Below are 26559 nucleotides of genomic sequence, written 5' to 3' on the forward strand. Positions count from 1 at the left end.
AGACTTGCAGGATGCATACCTTCATATTCCGATTCATCCAGAACATTATCAGTTTCTGAGATTCTCTTCTAAACAAGCATTACCAATTTGTTGCTCTTCCATTTGGCCTAACAACAGCTCCAAGAATCTTTTCAAAGTTTCTGGGTGCCCTACTCTCTGTAATCAGAGAACAGGGTATTGCGGTGTTTCCTTATTTGGACGATATCTTGGTACTAGCTCAATCTTTTCATTTAGCAGAATTTTTACGTACTGCAGAATCTCACACGAATCAACTAGTGTTGTTTCTTCAGAAACCTGGTTGGAGGCTCAATTTACCTAAAAGTTTCTTGATTCCTCAGACAAGGGTCACCTTTTTAGGCTTCCAGATAGATTCAGTGTCCATGACTCTGTCTCTAACAGACAAGAGACGTTTACAATTGGTTGCAGCCTACCGGCACCTTCTGTCTCAGTCATTCCCTTCAGTGGCTATGTGCATGGAAGTTTTAGGTCTCATTCAGCATCGGACGCGATCCCCTTTGCTCGTTTTCACATGAGACCTCTACAGCTTTGTATGCTGAACCAATGGTGCAGGAATTATACAAAGATATCACAATTAATATCCTTAAATCCCAATGTACGACACTCTCTGACGTGGTGGATAGATCACCATCGTTTAGTTCAAGGGGCTTCTTTTGTTCAGCCAACCTGGACTGTGATCACAACAGATGCGAGTCTTTCAGGTTGGGGAGCTGTTTGGGGATCTCTGACAGCACAAGGGGTTTGGAAATCTCAAGAGGCGAGATTACCAATAAATATTTTAGAACTCCGTGCAATTCTCAGAGCTCTTCAGTTTTGGCCTCTGTTAAAGAGAGAACCGTTCATTTGTTTTCAGACATAAATATCACAACAGTGGCATATGTCAATCATCAGGGTGGGACCCACAGTCCCCAAGCTATGAAAGAAGTATCTCGGATACTTGCTTGGGCAGAATCCAGCTCCTGTCTAATCTCTGCGGTGCATATCCCAGGTGTAGACAATTGGGAGGCGGATTATCTCAGCAGCCAGACTTTGCATCCAGGGGAGTGGTCTCTCCAACCAGATGTATTTTCTCTTGTTAAGTGTATCCAGTCCACGGATCATCCATTACTTATGGAATATATTCTCCTTCCCAACAGGAAGTTGCAAGAGTCCACCCACAGCAAAGCTGCTATATAGCTCCTCCCCTAACTGCCATACTCAGTCATTCTCTTGCAAGCCTCAACATAGATAGGAGGTCGTGAGAGTCTGTGGTTTTTTATACTTAGTTTATTCTTCAATCAAAAGTTTGTTATTTTTAAATGGCACCGGAGTGTGCTGTTTATCTCAGGCAGTATTTGGAAGAAGAATCTGCCTGCGTTTTTCTATGATCTTAGCAGACGTAACTGAGATCCATTTGCTGTTCTCACACATTCTGAGGAGTGAGGTACTTCAGAGGGGGAATGGCGTGCAGGTTTTCCTGCAGATAAGGTATGTGCAGTAAAATATTTTTCTAGGAATGGAATTGACTAAGAAAATACTGCTGATACCGAAGTAATGTAAGTAAAGCCTTAAATGCAGCGATAGCGACTGGTATCAGGCTTATTAATAGAGATACATACTCTTATAAAAATGTGTTTTAAAACGTTTGCTGGCATGTTTAATCGTTTTTTAACATATGTTTGGTGATAAAACTCATTGGGGCCTAAGTTTTTTCCACATGGCTGGCTTAAATTTTGCATAGAAACAGTTAACTGAAGCTTCCCACTGTTGTAATATGAGTGGGAAGGGCTTAATTTAGCGCTTTTTTGCGCAGTTAAAATTACAAAATGAATCATCCAGATTCCCTCAGCAGTCCCATGAATACTACAGGACATTTCTAAAGGGCTAAAAAGACTTCCAAAATCGTTTATAGGGAAGGTAATCCACAGCTCTGCTGTGGCAGTTTGTTGTGTCTGTTTTTCAAATTTTGACAAAATTTGTTTCTCTTAAAGGCACAGTAACGTTTTATATATTTGCTTGTTAACTTGATTTAAAGTGTTTTCCAAGCTTACTAGTCTCATTATTAGTCTGTTCTAACATGTCTGACACAGAGGAAGCTCTGTGTTCATTATGTTTTAAAGCCATGGTGGAACCCCATCTTAGAATGTGTACCAGATGTACTGATTTCATGTTAAACAATAAAGATCATTTTTTGTCTTTAAAAACATTATCACCAGAGGATTCTGTCGTGGGGGTAGTTATGCCGACTAACTCTCCCCACGTGTCAGACCTTTTGACTCCCGCTTTAGGGACTCACGCTCAAATGGCGCCAAGTACATCAAGGGCACCCATAGCGTTTATTTTACCAGGGGATTCTGTCGAGGGGAAAGTTATGCCGACTAACTCTCCCCACGTGTCAGACCCTTCGACTCCCGCTTCAGGGACTCACGCTCAAATGGCGCCAAGTACATCAAGGGCGTCCATAGCGTTTATTTTACAAGACATGGCAAAGGTGGTGAATAATACTCTGGCAGCAGTATTAGTCAGACTACCTGAAATTAAAGGAAAGCAGATAGCTCTGGGGGTAGATACAGAGCATACAGACGCTTTAAGAACCATGTATGATACTACCTCACAATATGCTTAGTCTGTGGGTGATTTTTTTGACTCAGGGAAGATGATTTAACCTGATTCTGATATTTCTACATTTAAAATTTATGCTTGAGAACCTCCACTTGTTGCTCAGGGAGGCTTTGGCTGCTCTGAATGAATGTGTACAATCGCAGGGCCAGAGAAATTGTGTAAACTGGATAAATAATATGCAGTGCCGGTGTGTACTGATGTTTTTCCAATACCTAAAGAGGTTTATTAAATTTTTTTTAATAAGGAATGGGATAGACCAGGTGTGCCGTTCTCTTCCCCTCCTATTTTTTAGAAGAATGTTTTCTAATAGTTACGACCACACGGGACTTCTGGCAGACAGTTCCTAAGGTGGAGAGAAGAGTTTCTACTCTAGCTAGGCGTACCACTACCTCTGGCGAGGACAGTTGTGCTTTTTAGATCCAATGGATAAAAAATGTTTATTCAACAGGGTTTTATCCTGCAGCCCCTTGCATACATTGCTTCTGTCACTGGTGCTGCGGCGTTCTGGGTTGAGTCTCTTGATGAGGCTTTACAGTTAGCGACTCCATTGGATGAATATATTTGACAAGCTTATGCTAGCCAATTCCTTTGTTTTCTGATGCCTTTGTTCATTTGACTAGACTAACGGCTAAGAATTCTGTTTTTTACTATACTGGCGCGCAGAGCGCTATGGCTTATATCATGGTCAGCTGTCGTGACTTTAATAAATAAGCTACTTAACTTCCCTTCAAGGGGCAGACCCTATTCGGGCCTGGTTTGAAGGAGATTATTGCTTATATCACTGGAGGAAAAGGTCATGCCCTTCCTCAGGATAGGTCCAAATCAAGGGCCAAGAAAGGTCTAATTTTCGTGCCTTTTAAAACTTCAGGGCAGGTGTGGCATCCACTTCCTCTAAGGCAAACAAGAGGGAATTTTTGCTCAGTCCAAGGCGGTCTGGAGACAATCGGACCTGGAACAAAGATAAGCAGGCCAAGGAGCCTGCTGCTGCCTCTAAGGCAGCATGAAGGACCGGACCCCTATCCGGTAACGGATCCTATAGGGGGCAGACTTTCATTATTCGCCCAGGCGTGGGCAAGAGATGCCCAGGATCCCTAGGAATTGGAATTTATATCCCAGAGATATCTTCTGGATTTCAAAGATTCCCCCCCCAAAAAAGGGGAGATTTCGCCTTTCCAATTATCTGCAAACCAGATAAAGAAGGAGGCATTCTTACATTGTGTACGAGATCCATCCAGTTCCAAGAGAGGAACAGGGACAGAGTTTTTACTCAAATCTGTTTGTGGTTCCCAAGGAGAGGGAACCTTCAGACCTATTTTGGGTCTAAAGATCTTAAACAAATTCCTCAGAATTCCGTCTTTTAAGATGGAAACTATTCGTACCATCTTAACTATGATCCAGGAGAGTCAATAGAGGACTACAATGGATTTGAAGGATGTTTATCCTCACATTGTGATGCATAAAGATCACCATCGTTTTTCAGGTTTGCCTTTCTAGACAGGCATTACCAGTTTGTAGCTCTTTCCGTTGGGATATCTACAGCCCCAAGAATCTTTATGGAGGTTCTGGGGTCGCTTTGGCGGTCCTTAGGCCGCGGGGCATAGAAGTGGCCCCTTATTTAGACGACATCCTGATACAGGCGTCAAACATCCAAATTGCCAAGTCTCATATGGACGTAGTACTGGCATTTCTGAGATCACATGGGTGGAAAGTGAACAAGGAAAGAGTTCTCTATCCCCAATCTCAAGGGTTTCCCTCTTTGGGACTCTGATAGATTCTGTAGAAACGAAAAATTTACCTGACGGAGTCCAGGTTGTCAAAGTTTCTAAATTTCTGCCGTGTTTTTCATTCCATCCGCGCCCTTCGGTGGCTCAGTACATGAATGAAATCGGCTTAATGGTAGCGGCAAGGGACATAGTACCGTTTGCACGTCTACATTTCAGACCGCTGCAACTATGCATGCTCAGTCAGAGGAACGGGGATTACACAGGTTTGTCCCCCTGTTAAACCTGGACCAAGAGACCAGAGATTCTCTGGTGACTATGTCAGGTCCATCTGTCCAAGGGTATGACCTTCCGCAGGTCAGATGGGACAATTGTTACAATAGATGCCAGCCTTTTAGGTTGGGATGCAGTCTGGAACTCCCTGAAGGCTCAGGGATAGTGGACTTAGGAGGAGACCCTCCTTCTAATAAATATTCTGGAACTGGGAGTGATATTCCATGCTCTTCAGACTTGGCCTCAGTTAAGCAACTCTGAGGTACATCATATTCAGTCGGACAATATACACGACTGTGGTTTACATCAGCCATCAAGGGGGAACAGAAGTTCCCTAGCGATGTTAGAAGTCTTACAATAATTCACTGGACAGAGACTCACTCTTGTCTATCAGCTATCCATATCCCAGGTGTTGAGAACTGGGAGGTGGTTTTTCTAAGTCGTCAGACTTTTCTTCCGGGGGAGTGGGATTTCCTCCGGAGGTCAAGACCAAGCAGGAGAGGGCTTTGGTGTTTTTGTCAGCGCCTGCGTAGCCACGCAGGACCTGGTATGCAGATCTGGTGGACATGTCATCCTTTCCATCACGGTCTCTGCTTCTGAGACAGGTCCCTCTACCTCAGGGTCCTTTCAACCATCTAAATAGAATCAATCTGAGATGGACTGCCTGGAGACTGAACGCTTGATGTTATCAAAGCATGGCTTCTCCGAGTCAGTTATTGATACCTTAATACAGACATGAAAGCCTGTCTCTAGGAAAATTGAACATAGATATGGTGTAAATATCTGATTGTTATGAATCCAAGGGTTACTCATGGAGTAAAGTCTGGATTCCCAGGATATTATCTTTTCTCCAAGATGTTTTGGAGGAAAGGGTTGTCAGCTAATTCCTTAAAAGGGACAGATTTTTACTCTGTCTATTTTTTTGCACAAGCGTCTGGCAGGTATTCTAGACGTTCAGGCATTTGGTCAGGCTTTGGTTAGATCCAAGCCTGTGTTTAAAACTGTTGCTCCACCATGGAGCTTAAACCTGGTTCTTAAGGTTTCTTCAAGAAGTTCCGTTTGAACCTTTTTTGTTCCATAGATATCAATCTTTATCTTGGAAAGTTCCTTTTGGGTAGCTATTTTCTCGACTCGTAGAGTCTCCAAGTTATCTGTGTTACAATGTGATTCTCCTTATCTGGTCCTTCGTACGGATAAGGTAGTCCTGCGTACCAACCTGGGGTTTTTTCCTAAGGTGGTATCTAACAAGAACATCACTCAAGAGATAGTTGTTCCATGCTTGTATCCTAATCCTTCCTCAAAGAAGGAACGTCTATTACACAATATTGGACGTGGTTTGGGCTTTAAAGTTTTACTTACAAGCTACTACAGTTTTCATCAAACGTTCACCTTGTTTGTTGTCTATTCTGGACAGAGGAGAGGTCAAAAGACTTCAGCAGCCTCTCTGTCTTTTTGGTTAAAAAGCATAATTCATTTAGCTTATGAGACTGCTGGACAGCAGCCTCCTGAAGGGATTACAGCTCATTCTACTAGAGCTGTGGTTTTCACTTGGGCCTTTTTTAAATGTGGCTTCTGTTGAACAGATTTACAAGACGGAGTCTTGGTCTGCGCTTCATACTTTTTCAAATTTAACAAATTTGATACCTTGCTTCTTCGGAGGCTATTTTTGGGAGAAAGGGTTTCTTACAGGCAGTGGTAACTTCCGTTTAAGTACCTGCCTTGTCCCTCCCATCATCCGTGTACTTTAGCTTTGGTATTGGTATTCCATAAGTAATGGATGATCCGTGGACTGGATACACTTAACAAGAGAAAACATAATTTATGCTTACCTGATAAATTTATTTCTCTTGTAGTGTATCCAGTCCACGGCCCACCCTGTCACTTTAAGGCAGGTAATTTTTTCATTTGAACTACAGTCACCACTGCACCCTATGGTTTTTCCTTTCTCTGCATGTTTTCGGTCGAATGACTGAGTATGGCAGTTAGGGGAGGAGCTATATAGCAGCTTTGCTGTGGGTGGACTCTTGCAACTTCCTGTTGGGAAGGAGAATATATTCCATAAGTAATGGATGATCCGTGGACTGGATACACTACAAGAGAAATAAATTTATCAGGTAAGCATAAATTATGTTTTCTCAGATTGTTCAGATGTGGGGTCTTCCAGAGATAGATCTCATGTCCTCTTATATTCCCAGATATCTGTCCGGGTCCAGGGATGTTCAGGCGGAAGCAGTGGATACTCTGACACTTCCTTGGTGTTATCATCCTGCTTACATTTTCCCGCCTCTAGTTCTCCTTCCAAGAGTGATCTCCAAAATCATCATGGAACAATCATTTGTGTTGCTGGTGGCTCCAGCATGGCCACACAGGTTTTGGTATGTGGATCTGGTTCGGATGTCCAGTTGCCCGCCTTGGCCACTTCCGTTACGGCCAGACCTACTATCTCAAGGTCCGTTTTTTCCATCAGGATCTCAAATCATTAAATTTGAAGGTATGGAAATTGAACGCTTAGTACTAAGTCATAGAGGTTTCTCTGACTCAGTGATTAATACTATGTTACAAGCTCGTAAATCTGTCTCTAGAAAGATTTATTATAGAGTTTGGAAGACTTACATTTCATGGTCTTCTCATAAATTCTCCTGGCATTCTTTTAGAATTCCTAGAATTTTACAGTTTCTTCAGGATGGTTTGGATAAGGGTTTGTCTGCAAGTTCCTTGAAAGGACAAATCTCTGCTCTTTCTGTTTTATTTCACAGAACGATTGCTATACTTCCTGATGTACACTGTTTTGTACAGGCTTTAGTTCGTATTAAGCCTGTCATTAAATCAATTTCTCCTCCTTGGAGTCTTTTAAGAATGAAGCTTCAGTTGATCAGATTTGCAAAGAAGGTCTTCTTTGCATACATTTACTAAATTCTACCGTTTTGATGTATTTGCTTCTTCGGAAGCAGTTTTTGGTAGAAAAGTTCTTCAGGCAGCTGTTTCATTTTGATTCTTCTGCTTTTGATTTGTTTTTTTTCTTTCAATTATGAAAATAAACTTATTTTTTTGGGTTGTGGATTAATTTTTTCAGCGGAAAATGGCTGTTTTTATTTTATTCCCTCCCTCTCTAGTGACTCTTGCGTGGAGATCCACATGTTGGGTATTGCTATCCCATACGTCACTAGCTCATGGACTCTTGCCAATTACATGAAAGATAACATAATTTATGTAAGAACTTACCTGATAAATTAATTTCTTTCATATTGGCAAGAGTCCATGAGGCCCACCCTTTTTTATGGTGGTTATGTTTTTTTGTATAAAGCACAATTATTTCCAAATTTCTTTTGTTGATGCTTTCTACTCCTTTCTTTATCACCCCACTGCTTGGCTATTCGTTAAACTGAATTGTGGGTGTGGTGAGGGGTGTATTTATAGGCATTTTGAGGTTTGGGAAACTTTGCCCCTCCTGGTAGGATTGTATATCCCATACGTCACTAGCTCATGGACTCTTGCCAATATGAAAGAAATGAATTTATCAGGTAAGTTCTTACATAAATTATGTTTTTTTGTTTGTTAGTCTCTTCTGTAGTGCAGTGTTCCACCTCCCTGTGATCTCACTGGGATGGGTGCCCTTTTCTGTAGTGTAGACACCCATCCCTCCCTCACCCCTCCAATGATGGACCACCCACTCGCCTCCCTCATTCCCTCCTAATCTTCCCTTGGCACCACCACACCTGATAGACACTGTCTGTATCAGTGATTTGGCTTCATTTATTAAGGGAGTACTGAACGCTTTTCCCTTACTATATGAAGGCAGATGCCTTCTGCCCACAGCTTTAGTCTCATCTTTCTAAACTGACAGCAGGGACCACAACATGCACCTTAGTTTGGTGTAGGTACTACATTAAAACAGTATGCTGGGCAAAAGTACTGTGTACGTAGTATAAATGGGGAAAAAGGAGTTGAAAGTAAAGGGCGTGCTAAAAAAATGTATGCTGCTTTGGTTAAAATATTTAACCATCCACTTTCAATACCAAATTGTATATTGTTTGCGCGACAGCTAATGACCCTGTGCCATCGATTGATCTACCCTTGTAATCTTGCTCATAATATTTACAACAGAAGAATACTCTTGCAGTATATTTCATTTCTCCAACATAGGTGTGTCCGGTCCACGGCGTCATCCTTACTTGTGGGATATTCTCTTCCCCAACAGGAAATGGCAAAGAGCCCAGCAAAGCTGGTCACATGATCCCTCCTAGGCTCCGCCTACCCCAGTCATTCTCTTTGCCGTTGTACAGGCAACATCTCCACGGAGATGGCTTAGAGTTTTTTTAGTGTTTAACTGTAGTTTTTATTATTCAATCAAGAGTTTATTTTAAAATAGTGCTGGTATGTACTATTTACTCTGAAACAGAAAAGAGATGAAGATTTCTGTTTGTAAGAGGAAAATGATTTTAGCAACCGTTACTAAAATCGATGGCTGTTCCACACAGGGCTGTTGAGAGGAATTAACTTCAGTTGAGGGAACAGTGAGCAGAATCTTACTGCTTGAAGTATGACACATTCTAACAAGACGATGTAATGCTGGAAGCTGTCATTTTCCCTATGGGATCCGGTAAGCCATTTTTATTACAGACAATAAATAAGGGCTTCACAAGGGCTTTTGGAGACTGTAGACATTTTCTGGGCTAAATCGATTCATATATAAACATATTTAGCCTTGAGGAATCATTTTAATCTGGGTATTTTGTAAAATAATATCGGCAGGCACTGTTTTGGACACCTTATTCTCTAGGGGCTTTCCCTAATCATAGGCAGAGTCTCATTTTCGCGCCGGTATTGCGCACTTGTTTTTGAGAAGCATGACATGCAGTCGCATGTGTGAGGAGCTCTGATACATAGAAAAGACTTTCTGAAGGCGTCATTTGGTATCGTATTCCCCTTTGGGCTTGGTTGGGTCTCAGCAAAGCAGATACCAGGGACTGTAAAAGGGTTAAAGATAAAAACGGCTCCGGTTCCGTTATTTTAAGGGTTAAAGCTTCCAAATTTGGTGTGCAATACTTTTAAGGCTTTAAGACACTGTGGTGAAATTTTGGTGAATTTTGAACAATTCCTTCATATTTTTTCGCAATTGCAGTAATAAAGTGTGTTCAGTTTAAAATTTAAAGTGACAGTAACGGTTTTATTTTAAAACGTTTTTTGTACTTTGTTATCAAGTTTATGCCTGTTTAACATGTCTGAACTACCAGATAGACTGTGTTCTGAATGTGGGGAAACCAAGGTTCCTTCTCATTTAAATAGATGTGATTTATGTGACACAAAATTTAGAGAAAATGATGCCCAAGATGATTCCTCAAGTGAGGGGTGTAAGCATGGTACTGCATCATCCCCTCCTTCATCTACACCAGTCTTGCCCACTCAGGAGGCCCCTAGTACATCTAGCGCGCCAATACTCCTTACTATGCAACAATTAACGGCTGTAATGGATAATTCTATCAAAAACATTTTAGCCAAAATGCCCACTTATCAGCGCAAGCGCGACTGCTCTGTTTTAGATAATACTGAAGAGCATGAGGACGCTGATGATATTGTTTCTGAAGGGCCCCTACACCAGTCTGAGGGGGCCAGGGAGGTTTTGTCTGAGGGAGAAATTTCAGATTCAGGGAAAATTTCTCAACAAGCTGAACCTGATGTGATTACATTTAAATTTAAGTTGGAACATCTCCGCGCTCTGCTCAAGGAGGTGTTATCCACTCTGGATGATTGTGAGAATTTGATCATCCCAGAGAAACTATGTAAAATGGACAAGTTCCTGGAGGTCCCGGGGCCCCCAGAAGCTTTTCCTATACCCAAGCGGGTGGCGGACATTGTAAATAAAGAATGGGAAAGGCCCGGTATACCTTTCGTCCCTCCCCCCATATTTAAAAAATTGTTTCCTATGGTCGACCCCAGAAAGGACTTATGGCAGACAGTCCCCAAGGTCGAGGGGGCGGTTTCTACTTTAAACAAACGCACCACTATACCCATAGAAGATAGTTGTGCTTTCAAAGATCCTATGGATAAAAAATTAGAAGGTTTGCTTAAAAAGATGTTTGTTCAGCAAGGTTACCTTCTACAACCAATTTCATGCATTGTCCCTGTCACTACAGCCGCGTGTTTCTGGTTCGATGAGCTAGAAAAGGCGATCACTAGTGATTCTCCTCCTTATGAGGAGATTATGGACAGAATCCGTGCTCTCAAATTGGCTAATTCTTTCACCCTAGACGCCACTTTGCAATTGGCTAGGTTAGCGGCGAAAAATTCTGGGTTTGCTATTGTGGCGCGCAGAGCGCTTTGGTTGAAATCTTGGTCAGCGGATGCGTCTTCCAAGAACAAATTGCTTAACATTCCTTTCAAGGGGAAAACGCTGTTTGGCCCTGACTTGAAAGAGATTATCTCTGATATCACTGGGGGTAAGGGCCACGCCCTTCCTCAGGATAGGTCTTTCAAGGCCAAAAATAAACCTAATTTTCGTCCCTTTCGTAGAAACGGACCAGCCCCAAGTGCTACGTCCTCTAAGCAAGAGGGTAATACTTCTCAAGCCAAGCCAGCCTGGAGACCAATGCAAGGCTGGAACAAGGGAAAGCAGGCCAAGAAACCTGCCACTGCTACCAAGACAGCATGAAATGTTGGCCCCCGATCCGGGACCGGATCTGGTGGGGGGCAGACTCTCTCTCTTCGCTCAGGCTTGGGCAAGAGATGTTCTGGATCCTTGGGCACTAGAAATAGTCTCCCAAGGTTATCTTCTGGAATTCAAGGGGCTTCCCCCAAGGGGGAGGTTCCACAGGTCTCAATTGTCTTCAGACCACATAAAAAAACAGGCATTCTTACATTGTGTGGAAGACCTGTTAAGAATGGGAGTAATTCATCCTGTTCCATTAGGGGAACAAGGGATGGGGTTCTACTCCAATCTGTTCGTAGTTCCCAAAAAAGAGGGAACGTTCAGACCAATCTTAGATCTCAAGATCCTAAACAAGTTTCTCAAGGTTCCATCGTTCAAAATGGAAACCATTCGAACAATTCTTCCTTCCATCCAGGAAGGTCAATTCATGACCACGGTGGATTTAAAGGATGCGTATCTACATATTCCTATCCACAAGGAACATCATCGGTTCCTACGGTTCGCATTCCTGGACAAGCATTACCAGTTTGTGGCACTTCCTTTCGGATTAGCCACTGCTCCAAGGATTTTCACAAAGGTACTAGGGTCCCTTCTAGCGGTGCTAAGACCAAGGGGCATTGCAGTAGTACCTTACTTGGACGACATTCTGATTCAAGCGTCGTCCCTTCCTCAAGCAAAGGCTCACACGGACATAGTCCTGGCCTTTCTCAGATCTCACGGATGGAAAGTGAACGTAGAAAAGAGTTCTCTATCTCCGTCAACGAGGGTTCCCTTCTTGGGAACAATAATAGACTCCTTAGAAATGAGGATTTTTCTGACAGAGGCCAGAAAAACAAAACTTCTAAACTCTTGTCAAACACTTCATTCCGTTCCTCTTCCTTCCATAGCGCAGTGCATGGAAGTAATAGGTTTGATGGTAGCGGCAATGGACATAGTTCCTTTTGCGCGCATTCATCTAAGACCATTACAACTGTGCATGCTCAGTCAGTGGAATGGGGACTATACAGACTTGTCTCCGACGATACAAGTAAATCAGAGGACCAGAGATTCACTCCGTTGGTGGCTGTCTCTGGACAACCTGTCACAAGGGATGAACTTCCGCAGGCCAGAGTGGGTCATTGTCACGACCGACGCCAGTCTGATGGGCTGGGGCGCGGTCTGGGGACCCCTGAAAGCTCAGGGTCTTTGGTCTCGGGAAGAATCTCTTCTACCGATAAATATTCTGGAACTGAGAGCGATACTCAATGCTCTCAAGGCTTGGCCTCAGCTAGCAAAGGCCAAGTTCATACGGTTTCAATCAGACAACATGACGACTGTTGCGTACATCAACCATCAGGGGGGAACAAGGAGTTCCCTGGCGATGGAAGAAGTGACCAAAATCATTCAATGGGCGGAGACTCACTCCTGCCACCTGTCTGCAATCCACATCCCAGGAGTGGAAAATTGGGAAGCGGATTTTCTGAGTCGTCAGACATTACATCCGGGGGAGTGGGAACTCCATCCGGAAATCTTTGCCCAAATTACTCAACTGTGGGGCATTCCAGACATGGATCTGATGGCCTCTCGTCAGAACTTCAAGGTTCCTTGCTACGGGTCCAGATCCAGGGATCCCAAGGCGACTCTAGTAGATGCACTAGTAGCACCTTGGACCTTCAAACTAGCTTATGTATTCCCGCCGTTTCCTCTCATCCCCAGGCTGGTAGCCAGGATCAATCAGGAGAGGGCATCGGTGATCTTGATAGCTCCTGCGTGGCCACGCAGGACTTGGTATGCAGATCTGGTGAATATGTCATCGGCTCCACCATGGAAGCTACCTTTGAGACGAGACCTTCTTGTTCAAGGTCCGTTCGAACATCCGAATCTGGTCTCACTCCAACTGACTGCTTGGAGATTGAACGCTTGATCTTATCAAAACGAGGGTTCTCAGATTCTGTTATTGATACTCTTGTTCAGGCCAGAAAGCCTGTAACTAGAAAAATTTACCACAAAATATGGAAAAAATATATCTGTTGGTGTGAATCTAAAGGATTCCCTTGGGACAAGGTAAAAATTCCTAAGATTCTATCCTTTCTTCAAGAAGGATTGGAGAAAGGATTATCTGCAAGTTCCTTGAAGGGACAGATTTCTGCCTTGTCTGTGTTACTTCACAAAAAGCTGGCAGCTGTGCCAGATGTTCAAGCCTTTGTTCAGGCTCTGGTTAGAATCAAGCCTGTTTACAAACCTTTGACTCCTCCTTGGAGTCTCAACTTAGTTCTTTCAGTTCTTCAGGGGGTTCCGTTTGAACCCTTACATTCCGTTGATATTAAGTTATTATCTTGGAAAGTTTTGTTTTTGGTTGCAATTTCTTCTGCTAGAAGAGTTTCAGAATTATCTGCTCTGCAGTGTTCTCCTCCTTATCTGGTGTTCCATGCAAATAAGGTGGTTTTACGTACTAAACCTGGTTTTCTTCCGAAAGTTGTTTCTAACAAAAACATTAACCAGGAGATAGTCGTCCCTTCTTTGTGTCCGAATCCAGTTTCAAAGAAGGAACGTTTGTTGCACAATTTGGATGTTGTTCGCGCTCTAAAATTCTATTTAGATGCTACAAAGGATTTTAGACAAACATCTTCCTTGTTTGTTGTTTATTCTGGTAAAAGGAGAGGTCAAAAAGCAACTTCTACCTCTCTCTCTTTTTGGATTAAAAGCATCATCAGATTGGCTTATGAGACTGCCGGACGGCAGCCTCCTGAAAGAATCACAGCTCATTCCACTAGGGCTGTGGCTTCCACATGGGCCTTCAAGAACGAGGCTTCTGTTGATCAGATATGTCGGGCAGCGACTTGGTCTTCACTGCACACTTTTACCAAATTTTACAAGTTTGATACTTTTGCTTCTTCTGAGGCTATTTTTGGGAGAAAGGTTTTGCAAGCCGTGGTGCCTTCCATTTAGGTGACCTGATTTGCTCCCTCCCTTCATCCGTGTCCTAAAGCTTTGGTATTGGTTCCCACAAGTAAGGATGACGCCGTGGACCGGACACACCTATGTTGGAGAAAACAGAATTTATGTTTACCTGATAAATTACTTTCCCCAACGGTGTGTCCGGTCCACGGCCCGCCCTGGTTTTTTAATCAGGTCTGATAATTTATTTTCCTTAACTACAGTCACCACGGTATCATATGGTTTCTCCTATGCAAATATTCCTCCTTTACGTCGGTCGAATGACTGGGGTAGGCGGAGCCTAGGAGGGATCATGTGACCAGCTTTGCTGGGCTCTTTGCCATTTCCTGTTGGGGAAGAGAATATCCCACAAGTAAGGATGACGCCGTGGACCGGACACACCGTTGGAGAAAGTAATTTATCAGGTAAACATAAATTCTGTTTTTGCCTACGTTTTCTGTTATTTATCTCTGAATATTGTAGTGTTTCTACTCCCAGAGAGGCTAGAGTGCATGTGATGAATTCAGAACTTCATGATAGCGATTGGTTGATAAATGTATGAGCTTGGTTAAATCTTTCCCTTCATGGCCATAGCAAAGGAAGCAAGATAAATTTTCAAGAGGCTTTTTTAAGTAGTGTCTCAGACATGCAAAACAATGCTTTTTTTTTTTTTTTTTTTTTTTTTTACAAACAAAAGTTTATTTAAACTTTGTGTTCTCCCCAGAAAATGTTGCCAGTTGTGTGGCGTTATGAAGTAGTCTGGTGGGGAAGTGCAATACTTATAAATTTTTTCTGCAATTTTTTAATGTTGCTTAAGATATCCAAGCACAGATTTATTGCACCATTTAACACAAACTGATTTAATGGTCATTTATTTCCAAAAATAACATTTAAATTAGGTAATTTTAGCTTAGTATATATTGGCTTATTTTTTTTATGGTTGGTCAGTAAAATCAGCCAGGTGGTGTGCCCATTTAAATAGATCTTGGGGAGAACACTGATAATATTTATTATGCATGCAGACCTGTGAATTATTTCTGATTTAGACATTGTTCCTTTATGCAAGATAACTACTACACACACAGACCCAGAAATGTTTACAGGGTGTCTACACACACACGTGTGTTAGTAGTTGGCAACTCTGGGTCATGATGAGGGTAAAGAAATATTGGAGAATGGCAAATTTAAAAAAAAAAAAAAAAAATAGCTACAATATATATTGTGCATTATGTTGATTGTGTTTTTGGTGGGTTTTTCTCTTCTCTCATTATCAAATATATTTGCTAGATTTCTTTTCTTCTCTTTTTGCATATTGTAGCTTATGTAAAAAGTTAAGTAATTTAAAAAGAACCAAGTTTTAAGGTAAAATAGATTTTGTTTAATTTTACTTTTTCTTTTGACCATTCTTCTGTCACAGGAGGCATCACGGAGGAACAGTTCCAGACGCATCAGCAGCAACTGGTTCAAATGCAAAGGCAACAACTTGCTCAGCTTCAACAGAAACAGCAGTCACAGCAATCCTGGCAACAGACACATTTAAAAGCACAGGTAGAATTTATGTGATTCAATTGTTAAAGGGACAGGAAACCCCAAAAGTTTCTTTCATGATTTGGATAGAACATACAATTTTCAACAACATTTCAGTTTACTTTTATTATCACATTTGCTTCATTCTCTTGTTATATATATGAACACATCTGGTCAGCTAATCACGGGAGACAAATTTGTGTAGGCACTAATCAGCAGCAAGCTCCCACTAGTGTATATGTGCGTATTCTTTTTCCACAAAGGAATACCAAGAGAAGAAGAACATTGGAAAAGAGAAGTGAATTTATTAGTGTTTTAATATTACATGCTCTATCTGAACCTTGCAATTTTAATTTTGACTTTTGTATCCCTTTAACACTGGTGTGTGTAACTAATGCATTGATTAAATTAGAACACAAATTTGCTTTCTTCATAAATATAGATGTTTTTGTATTATCAACATAAATCCATAAAATTTAGGAGTATGTGTGTATATATATATATATATATATATATATATATATATATATATATATATATATATATATATATATATATATATAGACTGTAGGTGATTTTATTGTATTAAGTAGAAAAAGCTGATCTGGAGAAGGTGATTGATTCATTTTTCTTTTGTCCTTAGGGCTTAGGCAATTCTGACTGCATGTCTAAGACACTTGACTCTGCAAGTGCCCAATTTGCTGCTTCTGCTGTTGTCAACACACCAACTCTAGGGCGCAGTGAAGTAACCAAGGATCAAAACGTTAGTCACGGCAGCCTTAACGGAGTTGTACAACCATCAGGTAAGGGTGATCGAAGGATCAAGTCAACTTAATGTGAACATGGGTAATGTCTACATTGCATAAATATACCATTTCTTTTGTCTTTATTTTTATTTATTTTTTTTATAACATCTTAAAAGAGCAAATTCCTCAACAGTTTCAGTACTGAGCATAGTCTCCTTTTTATTGTTAATGGTATAGTGCTATAATAAGTTCTGGTATTTTTTTTTATTATTATTTCTTTCTAATGACACATCGAGTCCACGGATCATCTTATATACTGTTGGGAATATCACTCCTGACCAGCAGGAGGAGGCAAAGAGCACCACAGCAAAAGCTGTTAAATACCACTCCCCCTACCCACAATCCCCAGTCATTATCTTTGCTTGTATCAGTTGCAAGGAGGGGTAAAGTTAGATGTCTGTTTCTTCAATAAAGAATTTTTTTTTTAAGCAGAGCAAGTTTGCTCTGGTTTTCTTTGGGGTTTAGCCATAGTCCATGTCAGTCTCTTCAGTAGAGCAAGTGGTGGCTTTTAAGCATTTGGGAACTTGGGAGGCACAGTGGGGATTATACCCCACAAGTAATTTCATGCTGCCCTTGGTTGAAAGCTTGAGTAAGTTTACTCAGCCTTTTCTTTTTTCCACAGGTCCATGTGAGGTAGGAAGCCCCTCTCATACCAAGTGAGCTGTCCTGCTGCCAGACAGATTTTTGAGGTAAGTGCCTATTTTTCCCACTGTTTTGATATAGGAGAATTTGGCACTTTTGACAGTTAATACTGTCTAAATATACAATTAGCCTTTGGTGTACACTTTGGTGTACATGTTTTTTGTTTGTTTATTAATGGCTACCGGGAGGTTTGTTAGGCCACGCCCACAATAGGCAGGCTTATCTGAGATAGCAAGGACGTTTTTGGCGCCCTTTAAGCTGTTTCCTGGATGTTGCAGCTCTGTTGCATAGCTCCTCAGAGGTAGTTCAGCGTTCTCTCCGGTGCGGCTGTATGGGGGTCCAGATCATTTTCTTACTTTGTTTCCGGCAGCAAGGAGGTCAGGTGGGCACCTCAGCAGAGCTTGCTGAGGTTTTGATGTTGCCTGTTGTTTTTTTGTGGGGCTGCTACTCTGTTTATATTTAAGTTTCTGTCTGAATTTCAGGGACTATGTTTGTGTCTCTCTTTGCATTCATTTTGTGAAGATTTATTCTGCAGTTTATTTAAGGATTTTCTAGTTTAAATTTTAAACTTTTTTTTTTTTTTTTTTTAAAGAGACAGTAACGGTTTTTTGTTTCATTAAAATTCTGAGTTGAACTTAGAATTTTTTATTGGTTAAGGTTTTTTCCTTTGGAATAAGATGGACCAAGAGGCCCTGCAAGCTGTTGCTTGTTCTCTGTTTAAATACTAATGTTGAGCCTCTTATCCCTTTTTGTTCCTCTTGTATTGAGAGAACACTACATTACAAGGATAGACTTTTTGATGTTGAGCCTTCATTGTCTAGGGCGGATGTTGTACAGGAGTCTCCTGTTCAGGCTAATCCGCAGCTTTCTCCTCATACCTCCCAATCTTCTGCAGTGCCCTGTTTTTTGTCTCAGGTTGTTTTTTCCTTGCAGGATATGGCTACCCATATATCCACTGCAGTATATGAGGCTTTGTCTGCTTTTCCTATGTTGCAGGGGAAGTGCAAGAGGAAGTATAAGGTTTCTGATTCTGTTGCAATTGCGTCTAGTGTTTCTTCTCATAAGTCTGAGGAGGAAGATACTTCAGTAGCATCTGAGGGTGAAATCTCGTATTCTGATAGTGTAAATCCTTCTTCTGAACCTGAGGTTTTTTCCTTTAGGTTTAAGCTAGAGCACCTCCGTTTTGTTACTTAAGGAAGTTTTGGCTACCTTGGGTGACTCTGAGGCGTCGGTCATGGTTATTCCTAAGAAATCTAGTAAACTTAAAGGCACACTGAACCCAAATTTTTTCTTTTTTGATTCAGATAGAGCATGCAATTTTAAGCAATTTTCTAATTTACTCCTAATTTATCAAATTCTCTTGGTATCTTTATTTGAAATTCAAGAATGTAAGTTTAGATGCCGGCCCATTTTTGGTGAACACACTGTGTTGTTCTTGCTAATTGGTGGATAAATTCACCCACCAATCGACAAGTGCTTTCCATGGTTCTGTACCAAAAAAATAGCTTAGATGCCTTCTTTTTCAAATAAGAGAACAAAGAAGCATTGATTATAGGAATAAATTAGAACGTTGTTTAAATTTGCATGCTCTATCTGAATCACGAAAGAACAATTTTTGGGTTCAGTGTCCCTTTAATAAGTTTTTTTATGTCCCTTCCTCGGTGGAAGTTTTTCCTATACCAGATTGTGTTTCAGATATTATTGCACGAGAATGGGAGAAGCCTGGGATTCCTTTTTCCCCTTCTCCAATTTTTTGGAAGATGTTTCCTATTGCTAATTCTATTAAGCAATTTTGGCAGATGGTTCATAAGGTGGAGGGAGCAGTTTCCACTCTGACCAAGAGGACCACTTTTCCTACTGAGGACAGCTGTTTCTTTAAATATCCTATGGATAAGAAGTTGGAAGCTTTGCTTAAAAAGATTTATGTTCACCAGGGGTATTAATGGCAACCGGCTGCATGTATTGCTACGGTGGCATATTGGTTTGATGCATTGTCTGATTCTATTCAGCAAGATACTCCTCTTGAAGAAATTCAAGATAGAATCAAGGATTTGAAGTTGGCTAATTCCTTTATTGCAGATGCTTCTCTACAGGTCATCAAGTTGGGAGCTAAAATTTCTGGTTTTGCCATATTAGCTTGCAGAGCTTTATGGTTAAAATCCTGGTCTGCAGATGTGTCCTCTAAGTCTAAGCTTTTGTCTATTTCTTACAAGCGTACAGACCTTGTTTGGGCCAGGTTTAGCTGAGATTTTTTCTGATATTACGGGAGGGAAGGGGCATTCCCTTCTTCAGGATAAAGACATAAACAGGGGGTCGGCAGAGTAATTTTCGTTTCTTTCGTAACTTCTCTGGTAAATCTTCCTCTTCTTCCTCCAAGCAGGAACAGTCCAAGCCATCTTGGAAGTCAAATCAGTCTTGGAATAAGGGGAAGCAGTCCAGGAAGCCTTAAAATCAGCATGAAGGGTCTGCCCCCGATCTGGGAATGGATCTTGTGGGGGGCAGATTCTTTCTTCGCTCAAGCTTGGGTTTGAGATGTTCGGGATCCCTGGATGATAGATATCGTGTACCAGGGTTACAAACTGGAGTTCAAGAATTTTCCTCCCAGAGGCAGGTTTCTTCTCTACAGGTTATCTGTAAACCAGATAAAATGAGTCGTTCTTACGTTGTGTTCAGAATCTTTCCGACATGGTAGTGATAGTTTCTGTTCTGGTTCAGGAACAGGGTCTGGGTTTTTATTCCAATCTCTTTGTCGTTCCCAAAAAGGAACTTTCAGACCTATTTTAGATCTCAAGAGTGTAAACAAGTTTCTCAGGGTTCAATCTTTCAAGATGGAAACTATTCATTCCATTCTTCCTTTGGTTCAGGAAGGTCAGTTCATGACCACAGTGGATCTAAAGGATGCATACCTGCATATTCCCATTTACAGGGATTATCACAGGCTCCTAAAATTAGCATTTCTAGACAAACATTTTCAGTTTGTAGCTCTTCCTTTTGGTCTGGCAACAGCTCCCAGAATTTTTTAAAAGGTACTGGGAGTATTGTTGGCGGTGCTTCGATTGAAGGGTGTTGCAGTGGCTCCTTATCTGGACGACATTCTAGTTCATGCTCCATCTTTTAAACTAGCAAATTCCCACACAGAGTTGTTGTTGTCTTTTCTGCGCTCCCACGGTTGGAAGGTAAATTTAGGAAAAAGTTCCTTAATTCCGGCTACAAGAGGTATTTTTGGGGACCATAATAGATTCTCTAGAGATGAAGATTTTTTTGACAGAAGCAAGAAAGTCAAAGATTTTCAATACGTGTCTTGCTCTTCAGTCCCTTCCTCAGACGTGGCTCAGTGCATGGAGGTTATTGGAGCAGACAGACTTTTCATCCGGGGAGTGAGATTCTCAGTTGGGGTCAACCGGAGTTGGCTCTCATGGCATCTCGTCAGAATGCCAAGCTCCCGAGGTACGGGTTGAGGTCCAAGGATCCTCAGGCTGTTCTGATAGATGCTCTGGCAGTTCCTTGGACTTTCAGTCTGGCATATGTGTTCCCTCCATTTGCTCTTCTTCCTCGGGTCATTGCTCGGATCAAACAAGAGAGGGCATTGGTGCTCCGGCGTGGCCTAGCAGAATCTGGTTTGCAGATCTGGTAGAAATGTCTTCTCTTTCACCTTGGTGTCTTCCATTAAGGAAGGACCATCTTCTGCAGGGTCCCTTCCTTCATCCAAATCTCGTTTCTCTGAAGCTGACTGCTAGGAGATTGAACGCTTGATTCTTTCTATTTGTATTGGTGTGAATCCAAAGGTTACTCGTGGAGTAGAGTTAAGATTCCTGGGATTTTGTCTTTTCTCCAGGAGGGTTTGGAGAAAGGTTTATCTGCTAGTACAGTACTCTGAAGGGTCAAATTTCTGCTTTATCCATTTTATTGCACAAGCACCTGGCGGATGTGCCAGATGTTCTTTCTTTTTGTCAGGCCTTGGTTAGAATTCGGCCTGTTTTTAAGTCTACTACTCCACCTTGGAGTCTTAATTTGGTTCTTAGAGTCCTTCAAAAGGCTCCGTTTGAACCTATGTTTTCCTTGGAAATTAAGATGTTATCTTGGAAGGTTTTGTTACTGGTGGCTATTTCTTCAGCTTGAAGAGTTTCGGAGCTTTCAGCCTTACAGTATGAATCGCCTTTTCTTATTTTTCTCTCTGATAAGGTAGTTCTGCGTACTGCCTTGGGTTTTCATATATATATATATATATATATAATCTCTTAGTATTAATCAAGAGATTGTTGTTCCTTCTTTGGGTCCTAATCCTCCTTCTCATAAGGAGCGTTTGTTGCACAACCTGGATGTGGTTCGTGCATTGAAATATAATTTTTAGGTGACTAAGGATTTACGCCAGTCTTCTTTATTTGTTGTCTTTTCTGGGAAGCGTAAGGGTAAGAAAGCTACGGCTACTTCTCTTTTTTTGTTGGTTGAGGAGTGTTATTCGCTTGGCATATGAGACTGCTGGTCAGCAGCCTCCTGAGAGAATCATGGCTCATTCCACGAGGGCTGTTTCATCTTCTTCAGCTTTCAAAAATGGAGTTTCTGTAGATCAGCTTTGCAAGGCTGCAACTTTTACAAATTTCTTCTACAAGATACGATGAGTCCACGGATTTCATCCTTGTGGGATATTATCCTCCTAACAGGAAGTGGCAAAGAGCACCACAGGAGAGCTGTATATATAGCTCCTCCCTTCCCCTCCTCCCCCAGTCATTCTCTTTGCCTGTGTTATACTAGGAAGAGGTAAAGTGAGGTGTTAGTGTTAGTTTCTTCAATCAAGAAGTTTTTTATTTTAAATGGTACCAGTGAGTACTGTTTTTCCTCAGGGGGATTTAGAAGAAGAATTCTGCCCTGAGGTTGATGATCTTAGCAGCTGTAACTAAGATCCATGTTGGTTACCACAGATCTGAAGGTAATACAGGAGACTTCTTCAGTATTGTGACCGATTCATGCTGCCAGCAGCATTGAGGTATGTGCAGCCTTTTATTCTGAGGAGACTTGGTATGTCAGAAAACGGCTGAAAATGTATTCCCTGTTAGGGAAGGGGTAAGCAGTAGACCTATCTTCAAGGGGGGTGTTACTAAAACCTATTCATTTTATTCATTTTATGCTGTTGACATTTTGTATGGGCAAGGTTTATAATGACAGAGGAGGCTATATGCTGCAAGTTTCATTATAAAGACACTGGGAGTTATATTTTGCGTTTGTTGTAGGGTGCAATAATGCACATTATGACCGTAGCTTGTGCTTGAGGGGTAATCATTTCCACATGGCTAGTGTTGTAACCGCTACTTCATGCGGTGGTTTGGGCCTACTCGGTCATCGGTCCTGATGGAGGGGGCTTATTTTCAGCAGGCATTTAGCTCTGGTGGAGCTTTAGCAGAGTTCTTTCCTCTCCGGATTGTTGTCGAGTCTTCTCGAAGTATCCTGGGGCAGGTAAGCGCCACAGCTCTGCTCTGAGGTTATTTTTTGCTGACTTTATTATAAAAGACTAAATACTTTTTTAGCAGTTAATCCTTCCCTTAATACTTAGGGTGCAATCATATTTGGAAACCTTATTTGTGATTGAGTTAATTTTGAAGATTAATTGAAGATTAATAACGGTTTACCGCACTTTTGAAAAAATTGTTCACTTTTTATTTTTTAAAGACACAGTCCACGTTTTTCTGAAAACTGTTTAAAGCATTTAATACAGTGTTTAAACAACTTTTGTTGGTTTACTGGTCTGTTCAGCATGTCTGACATTGAGGAATCTCAGTGTTCTATGTGTTTAGATGCCATTGTGGAACCCCCTCTTACATTGTGTACCTCTTGTTCTGAAAGGGCCTTACATTGTAAAGAGCATATTCTAAGTAAAGATAGTGTGTCTAAGGATGATTCTCAGTCTGAAGAAAATCAGGATATGCCATCCAATTCTCCCTAAGTGTCACAGCCTTTAACGCCCACATAAGCGACGCCAAGTACCTCTAGTGCGTCTAATTACTTTACTCTGCAGGAGATGGCTGCAGTTATGTCAACTACCCTTACAGAGGTTTTATCTAAATTACCAGTGTTACAGGGTAAACACGCAGTAGGTCAGGTATTAATGTGAATACTGAATCCTCTGATGCTTTATTAGCTATTTCTGATGTACCCTCACAGTGTTCTGAGTTGGGGGTCAGGGAATTGCTGTCTGAGGGAGAGATTTCAGACTCAGGGAATGTTACCTCAGACAGATTCGGACACTATGTCCTTTAAATTTAAACTTGAACGCCTCAGTTACTTAGGGAGGTTTTAGTGACTCTGGATGATTGTGACCCTATTGTAATACCACCAGAGAAATTGTGTAAGATGGATAATATCTAGAGGTGCCTACTTACACTGATGTTTTTCCGGTTCCTAAAAGAATTTCGGTAATTATTAAAAAGGAATGGGATAGACCAGGTATACCGTTTTCTCCCCCTCCTAATTTTAAGAAAATGTTTCCTATATCAGATACCATTCGGGACTCTTGGCAAACGGTCCCTAAGGTGGAGGGAGCTATATCTACCCTGGCTAAGCGTACAACTATACCTATTGAAGATAGTTGTGCTTTCAAAGACCCTATGGATAAAAAATTAGAGAAATTATTTATTAATCAGGGCTATCTTTTACAACCTACGGATTGCATTGTTCCAGTAACTACTGCAGCAGCTTTTTGGTTTGAGGCTCTGGAGGTTGAGACCCCATTAGATGATATTTTGGATAGAATTAAGGCTCTCAAGCTAGCTAATTCTTTTATTACTGATGCTGATTTTCAAATTGCTAAATTTGCTGCGAAAAATGCAGGATTTGCTATTTTAGCGTGTAGAGCATTGTGGCTTAGTGTGAATCCAAGGGCTACTCATGGAGTAAGGTTAGGATTCCCAGGATTCTGCCTTTTCTCCAAGAAGGATTGGAGAAAGGGTTATCAGCAAGTTCCTTAAAGGGACAGATTTCTGCTTTGTCAATTTTGTTTCACAAACGCTTGGCAGATGTGCCAGATGTTCAGTCTTTTTGTCAGGCTCTAACTAGAATTAAGCCTGTATTTAGACCAATTACTCCTCCCTGGAGTTTGAATTTGGTTCTTAGAGTTCTTCAAGGGGTTCCGTTTGAACCCATGCATTCCATAGATATTAAATTGTTATCTTGGAAAGTTCTGTTTTTGGTTGCTATTTCTTCTGCTCAAAGAGTTTCTGAGCTTTCAGCGTTGCAGTGTGATTCGCCTTATCTCATTTTTCATTCTGATAAGGTGGTTTTACGAACCAAACCTGATTTTCTTCCTAAGGTTGTTTCAAATAAGAATATTAATCAGGAAATTGTTGTTCCTTCATTGTGTCCTAATCCTTCTTATACGAAGGGAGCGTCTGTTACATAACCTGGATGTGGTCCGTGCCTTAAAGTTCTACTTGCAGGCAACTAAGGATTTCCGTCAATGATCTTCATTATTTATTCTGGAAAGCGTAGGGGTCAGAAAGCTACGGCTACCTCTTTCATTTTGGCTGAGGAGTATCATCCGCCTGGCATATGAGACTGCTGGACAGCAGCCTCCTGAAAGAGTTACGGCTCATTCTACTCGGGCTGTGGCTTCCACATGGGCCTTTAAAAACGATGCATCTGTTGAACAGATTTGTAAGGCTGCGACTTGGTCGTCCCTTCATACTTTTTCAAAATTTTACAAATTTGATTCTTTTGCTTTTGAGGCTATTTTTGGGAGAAAAGTTCTTCAAGCAGTGGTGCCTTCTGTTTAGGTTCCTGTCCTGTCTCTCCCTTTCATCTGTGTCCTGTTGCTTTGGCATTGTATCCCACAAGTAAGGATGAAATCCGTGGACTCATCATATCTTGTAGAAGAAAAGGAAATTTATGCTTACCTGATAAATTGATTTATTCTACGATACGACGAGTCCACGGCCCTCCCTGTCATTTTAAGACAGATTGTTTTATTTTTTCAACTTCAGTCACCTCTGCACCTTTTTAGCTTTTCCTTTCTCTTCCTTAAACCTTCGGTCGAATGACTGGGGGTGGAGGGGAAGGGAGGAGCTATATATATATACAGCTTTGCTGTGGCGCTCTTTGCCACTTCCTGTTAGCAGGAGGATAATATCCCACAAGTAAGGATAAAATCCGTGGACTCGTCGTATCTTAGAAGAAATCAATTTATCAGGTAAGCATAAATTTCCTTTTTATACTTTTGCTTCAGCAGAGGCTTCTTTTGGGAGAAAGGCTCTTCAAGCAGTGGTGCCTTCTGTTTAGGTTAACTGTCTTGTCCCTTTCTTATCATCCGTGTCCTCTAGCTTGGGTATTGGTTCCCAACAGTAATTAAGCTGATCCGTAGACTCACCATGTCATTAGAAAGAAAACATAATTTATTCTTACCTGATGCATTTTATTTATTTCTTGACACGGTGAGTCCACGGCCCGACAGTTTTCTTTTCTATAAATTTCAGGCATCTCTGCACCTTAGATTACTTCCTTTCTCCTTTCCCTTTGGTCGAATGACTCGGGATTGTCGGTAGGGGGAGTGGTATTTAATAGCTTTTGCTGTGGTGCTCTTTGCCTCCTCCTGCTGGTCAGGAGTGATATTCCCAACAGTAATTAAGATGATCCGTGGACTCACTGTGTCAAGAAAGAAATACATTTATCAGGTAAGAATAAATTGTTTTTTAACCCTAATATGGCTAGATTACAAGTGGCGCCGTATTTTTTATTTTTTTTGCATTCCCCATAGAAGTCAATGGAGAAAAAAAAAATGTTGAAAAAAACCTAACACCCATCGTGCAAACAACATAGCATATTCGCATTAGCAATTGTCAAATATTTACAGTAAGTACATAGTTAAAATCTTTATGACTATTGCATAAATATATTTTATCATGTTTTTATCTGCTTAATGGCAAAGGGCTCAAATGCATATATATATATATATATATGTGTGTGTGTACATATATATTAATGTATATATGACTGTAAATATATACTGTATATACACATATAAATACATATATCTACTTATTTTTTTAAAATATATATATATATATATTTTGCAATATTTGTTTTTTTAATAATTTTTATTAGACTGTGTTAATGAGTGTAACTTTACTTTGTAATGTATTTTTGAAGTGTTTTATACAACTTTCATGTTTATGTGAAAAGTTAACCACAGATCTGAGATCACGGTAAGGATTGAAGCTAGCGCAATCGAGATTTTGCTCCATTTGTAATATCAGTGAAATGAAAATGGGTGGCAAAAACACAATTGCGCTAGCGCAAAACCGTTTGCACCTCTTGTAATCTAGCCTTTTTTATCCATTTATACTTGTTGCATTAAACATCACAAACAAAATATATTTTCTTCTGTTGGCCATGACTTTAATTTGCCAAAATAATCAACAATGGT

The 26559-nt window shown here is 41.0% G+C and overlaps 1 protein-coding gene across 1 annotated transcript in view; it reads left to right on the plus strand.

The window, feature by feature from the left end:
* The window catches only part of EPC2 (enhancer of polycomb homolog 2), a 498893-nt gene that overhangs the window by 406678 nt on the left and 65656 nt on the right, over positions 1-26559 (plus strand). Inside the window, exons 9-10 of the mRNA XM_053712670.1 lie at positions 15593-15723; positions 16346-16505. Coding sequence (XP_053568645.1) covers positions 15593-15723; positions 16346-16505 — 291 coding nt within the window. The remainder of the gene's footprint in view (positions 1-15592; positions 15724-16345; positions 16506-26559) is intronic.

This window comes from Bombina bombina, chromosome 1 (genome assembly GCF_027579735.1).
Source record: "Bombina bombina isolate aBomBom1 chromosome 1, aBomBom1.pri, whole genome shotgun sequence".
Taxonomy (NCBI): Eukaryota; Metazoa; Chordata; class Amphibia; order Anura; family Bombinatoridae; genus Bombina; species Bombina bombina.